General features: G+C 36.0%; 1 protein-coding gene across 1 annotated transcript; it reads right to left on the minus strand.

Moving 5' to 3' along the window:
* Nucleotides 1-937: 937 nt before the first annotated feature.
* LOC132728610 (C-type lectin domain family 10 member A-like) lies at nt 938-4,659 on the minus strand. Its single transcript, XM_060714286.1, has 4 exons — nt 3,886-4,659; nt 3,555-3,640; nt 2,669-2,750; nt 938-2,126 (listed from the first exon to the last, which is right to left on the minus strand). The coding sequence occupies exons 1-4, from the start codon at nt 4,610-4,612 to the stop codon at nt 1,888-1,890; spliced, it is 1,134 nt and encodes a 377-aa protein (XP_060570269.1). The 5' UTR covers nt 4,613-4,659; the 3' UTR covers nt 938-1,887.
* Between the last annotated feature and the right edge of the window lie 775 nt (nt 4,660-5,434).

Raw genomic sequence — 5,434 nt, forward strand, 5'->3', positions numbered from 1 at the left:
TGTAAAGACTGTCGTAAGATTGTCGCACTTCCGAAAGACCATCGTGCGACAGCCTTAAGACCTTATAAGATCACTAGCGACCTATTTGATCGCAAGGAGGTTTTTGTGCAAGCTCAAAAACCTCTCTACGACTGAAATTGGTCGTGCGACCTAAATAAGATAACCTGCGACTGTCAAAGATCATCGATGACCGTCGTAAGACGTTTTAAAGATTGTCCGCGACCAGAGGTCACTGGTGATCGTGAACTGGTCTTCACTGGTCGTAAGCTCTAATGTGACTGGGGCTTAACAAAACAATCTTCTAGACCATAAATAAAAAAAAAATAATCTTTTAACAATGCGTCCAGTAAAAACTTAAGGGATTTGATACATTTCATAGTATACCTATAAATACTATTCATAAAGTCGAATTCTTGAGCTTTAAACAAACAAGAAAACACCATTAAAAACACAAACACAAGAGCACACAAAAACAAACTAGAAAACCAGCAAAAAATGAAATTCTGATTGTCAAAACTAAGTATGTTTGTCAAAATGGGAATTTCTTTTTTTATTAGGAGTTTATACACTTTTGTCTGTGTACGATGTTTTTGAAATATTAAACATAATAATGAACAGAACATAATTGTATTAAAATAATAACAATCGCATTTTACACTTTATTTGTGCAGTAGCTGTGATGTTAAATCAAGTATTCAGCTAAATGAAGGGGAAAGAATCCACGTCACGACAAAACCAACATAGTGGGTTTGCGACCAGCATGGATCCAGACCAGCCTGGGCATCCGCGCAGTCTGATCAGGATCCATGCTGTTCGCTTACCAACTCTATAACAAGTAGAGAAACGGATGCGCAGGCTGGTCTGGATCCATGCTGGTCGCAAACCCATTATGTTGGTTTTGTCATGACACGGCTCAAATGATTTTTTGGCTATCAAATAATTTTCTTACACACTTATAATTAACCACTTAAAACATATTGAATGTCAACTGAAAGAATGAAATCAATTACAATGTATGGTGCATCCTTTTGCTCTTTTAAGCGGCAAAGAACACATGTGTACATTTTTTATTTTAATATAGCAAGAACAAAAACGATAAGAAATTTTGAACATACATGTATTCAGTGTTGAACACAGCACACAAAAACATACACTTATATGTAATTCATCCTCAATACCTCGAAACACAAGTACAACACCATTTACGTCTTTGAAATATATATCATACATCGTGAAAGTCTGGTCTTATGCAAAGCGTTATACCACTATGCACATGAATGAATAAAAAAGTACATTATTCACCATTATCACCCTCAATTCGTGAATTTGAATGTACAGACCAAGAATAAATAAATCTGTTGAAATTGCCAGTCCAGCAACTCTTTCTAAAATTTATCAGCTTAATTTGTAATGCAAGATTATATATTGGCCCCTATTATTTAGAAAAAAAAAACACATAAAAATCTTCAATATTATACTTTTTTGTCATGATACTTTCTTAGAATGTTTTACACTATTCATCCATTCCATTCATTTGATTAATTTATAACACTGTACGTTTGTAACGCGCTTTTCAATGGAGAATCGTAGCGTTTATATAATCTATATAAACTGCTATTATAGTAATTTTCGTTTTTCTTCAAATGCATAATTATGTTCTGCTGTATCATGATTCGTAATAAAGATGTCTGACATGTACTATGGTCATGTATAAACGGTTGTTTGCAATATAAACCTCGACTAGCCAACCATATAACCTAACGCTTATAACTATTGAATTAAATACAAAAATAAATAAAAATAATAATAATCATCAATGACACCGTTCGTTTCAAACTGTATGATTTTACCATGGTTAATGATGAGCTCAGTGAAAGCGTAAATAAATCATCTTACAATCTCACAGATGAAGTTACGCTCATTAAAGCACCCATCATCCCCCCACATAAAGTTTTTTGTAAGCATAACACAGTGTTCTTTTCCATTCTTGTTGTTAGGCTGGTTGTTACCCCATACCTTAAAACTATTCGACTTCAATTGTTTTAGACTGTACGACCACACGAATGTGCCCTCGACGGCTAAGTCATTCAGTCCTATCCAGAACGGAATAAGTGTGGTCACTTGATCTGAAATTTAAAAAAAGAAACGAGTTGTTAAAGGGAGAAAACTTATCATTACATTTCAATAAGGAATAAGCACTTTGTCCTAAAGATGTGAGGTGTATAAAAAGTTCATAATTCCAGGGACAAAGTCCTGAATGTTTTGATTCTGAAAGTTTACGCGCAATGTAAGATTATATTCCTTTTATGTTACGAAATGGTCATGTAAAATGCAAAAAATATTAGGAATAATTAATATACTATTATATATATTTTTACTTTAGATCTATTAACATATGAGTCGCGTCACGACAAAACCAACATAGTTGGTTTGCGACCAGCATGGATCCAGACCAGCCTGCGCATCCGCGCAGTCTGATCAGGATCCATGCTGTTCGCTGTCAGTTTCTCCACTTGTAAAAGAGTTGGTAAGCGAACAGCATTGATCCGGATCAGACTGCGCGGATGCGCAGTCTGGTCTGGATCCAGCTGGTCGCAAACCCACTATGTTGGTTTTGTCGTGACGCGGCTCATATGTATTTATTTTATGTATATGACAAACAACTTACTAGTTATTTCAGTCGTAAGAAGTGTATGCTTTTCAGAAGTCAGGACCTCAACTAGATGTGCGCCAGCATCAGTACAGTACGTCTAATAAAAAACAAAACAAAAACAAAATACGGGTTAACAAGACCATGATACACATTCTTGTATCATAGTTTGGAGACCTTTCTGTTGAAAATTAGGCAGAGTTAAATTGTATACATATACATGCACAGTGCGATAACTGGAGTGCAGGTATCAGTTACCCGCACTCCAGAGCATGCCCATAGATTGGTTCATTTTTGCTGGGGTTTACTTATTGTGACGGCAGAGAAAGGGAATGCGACAGAAATATCATATTCAGATGCTCGTTCATTGGTTACTTTTTTGGGGGGTTTTATACTGTGACAACAGGGAACGTGTTTTTATGTTTAATAGAAAGAACATCAAAACACTCGGCAATCTGATTAATACTCGGGGGCTACGCCCCCTCGTACAAATCAGATAGCCTCGTGTTTCGATGCTCTTTCTATTACTTATCACTATCACTATTGCTTATGATAAATGCAATAACTAAATATATTAAACTAGACTTCCTTTACTTTGTCTATATCTGTTTGTATAATCAGGGTCATTCAAATAGTTTTGAAAGACCCTGGTTTAATAACTGCCAATAAAGACCGAAAAAGTACGGTGAACTAAAACTGGCAGAACTGGGTTAAGAAAGTATCGACAATAATCACCATTTTAGACAGAATTTTCTGTCTTGTTTCTTAATAGTTATCTTGTTAAGTTTTTTGTTTTAAACAATCATGATTGAAAAAAAGAAGATTTTCTTTCTTAGCGTGAAAAGTATTGTTTCATTTCCTTCTCTTTATTATAGCAACAAGAAAATAAGAGTGGCATACGTACCCTTGCCTTTTTCCAAGGTAATATTTCTGTACTGAAGAAAAAGCAGTTAGACTCCGTTGTTATCCAACCGGAAGGACAGGCAGGAACTGAAATGAATATTTTATATTGACGTGTTTAGGAATAAGATAATGCAATGATCACAAATTTATATGTTCTCTGTTACTTTGAATACAGAACACAGGCAGAGCATTAAGGTTACCATGGCAACAGTTCATTTTCTATCCTAATGACAACACCATTAGTGGTTTTATTTTTTGATAACAAATGAAACAAATCCTAAGTAAAAACAATACTTTTGACATCATTGTTTGGTTTCGTTAACTGCATTTACCTGGTTTTGTTGTAGTCGGAGTGGTTTTTGTTACTTCCGATGTTATTGGCCCTGACGTGGAAGTTTCAACCGTACTCAAACCATCCGTTGTGCCTGACGAAGATGTTTCGATTGACGTTGAAGATTGTGAAGATGTTTCGATTGACGTTGTAGATTGCGATGATGTTTTGACTGACGTAATTTTTTCTGTTGTAGTCTTCACACCTCCAGTTCTGGTGTCAGTCGATGACGTGTCTACGGACGTCATAGAGTTTGTCGTAACCTCAGGTGTTGAGTTTGCTAATGATGTGTTGGCTGAAGTCACATTTTCCGTTGTCATATTTCCAGTGCTCGATACTGTCGATGATGTGACTTCTGGAGTCGTCATATTGTGCGATGTATTTTCTTGCGTGCTGGTAGAAACAGTTCTTGTCGTTTGTGTTACAACTGTCGTCGTGGTCGGCTTAACAGTCCGTCTTGTTTCATTTGAGACAACAGCCGACGAGGAACCTCCTTCTGCTAGATCTCCTTTAGTTTCCAAGTGATACACGAGCACTATACACGTAGCAACCAAGGATACAACTACCAAAAGAAGGGCGACCACTACAATATAGAATTTCGATTTTGTCATATATCCAGGCGGCGTTGTTCTGTTATTGTCGCTAGAACTCATTCCTTCAGCCATGTCAAAACTTTCTTTGCTTCGATATATACCGTTTGTGAAATTTAAATCATCCGTACTAGCCATTCTATTATGATTATACTATTGTAATACAACTTACTATTTCAATAGAAATGCTTACTTTGATTGAGACTTGATAGATTATTGAATTTATTGAGAAACTGTCCAACTTCCGCATCACTGTAGACCAGTTACTTTCCGGTCAACTTTCGAACCCGGTAAATAAACACGTAAGTATTTACGTATGGTAGCATTAAATATACCAACGAGTACAGAACAGTAGGGACAAATTGACATACATGTGTCAAACTACCTCTACTTATTTTTGTTTTGATGTAAAGCGGCTTTTATAAATTAAAACTTTATTACTTTATTAAAGTCACTTAGCATATTTTTGAACGCCAATGTTAGATTTCTCCATATGCTAATTTATTTATTTCATTTTATAGATATTATGATAATAAATATCATTATCGATCATCGTTATTTATATAATTGAAAGTTTAATTGATGCCCCACTTCCTCCTCCCTCCCCCACCCCCTCCCCCACACTGTGAGGAAGAAATAGTGATGCATTTACGTTTCTATAGCTAATGTTTATAGAAATATGACATTCTTGACCTTATGTTTCTTCTTTTAAGAGAGATATTCCGAATATTGTTTAACCCACTGTTTAACCCAAAGGAGCCTACATACTGGTTTCGACAAAACATGGCGGACGATGTGCCCCGTAGGCGCCACTTTTTGAGATCTTTTGTCGTCCATTTTGTTATCATTTGGCATTGATTCTCCGTTCTGATTGGCTCAGGCCATGCAGTGTACTGTAGATATGGTCAAATCTTGTTAATTGTATATGTCGCCGTCCAAGAACGGCGGCAGTAAAACGGA

The sequence above is a fragment of the Ruditapes philippinarum genome, unplaced genomic scaffold, assembly GCF_026571515.1.
Source record: "Ruditapes philippinarum isolate M1 unplaced genomic scaffold, ASM2657151v2 ctg1435_1_1_1_1, whole genome shotgun sequence".
NCBI classification, from domain to species: domain Eukaryota; kingdom Metazoa; phylum Mollusca; class Bivalvia; order Venerida; family Veneridae; genus Ruditapes; species Ruditapes philippinarum.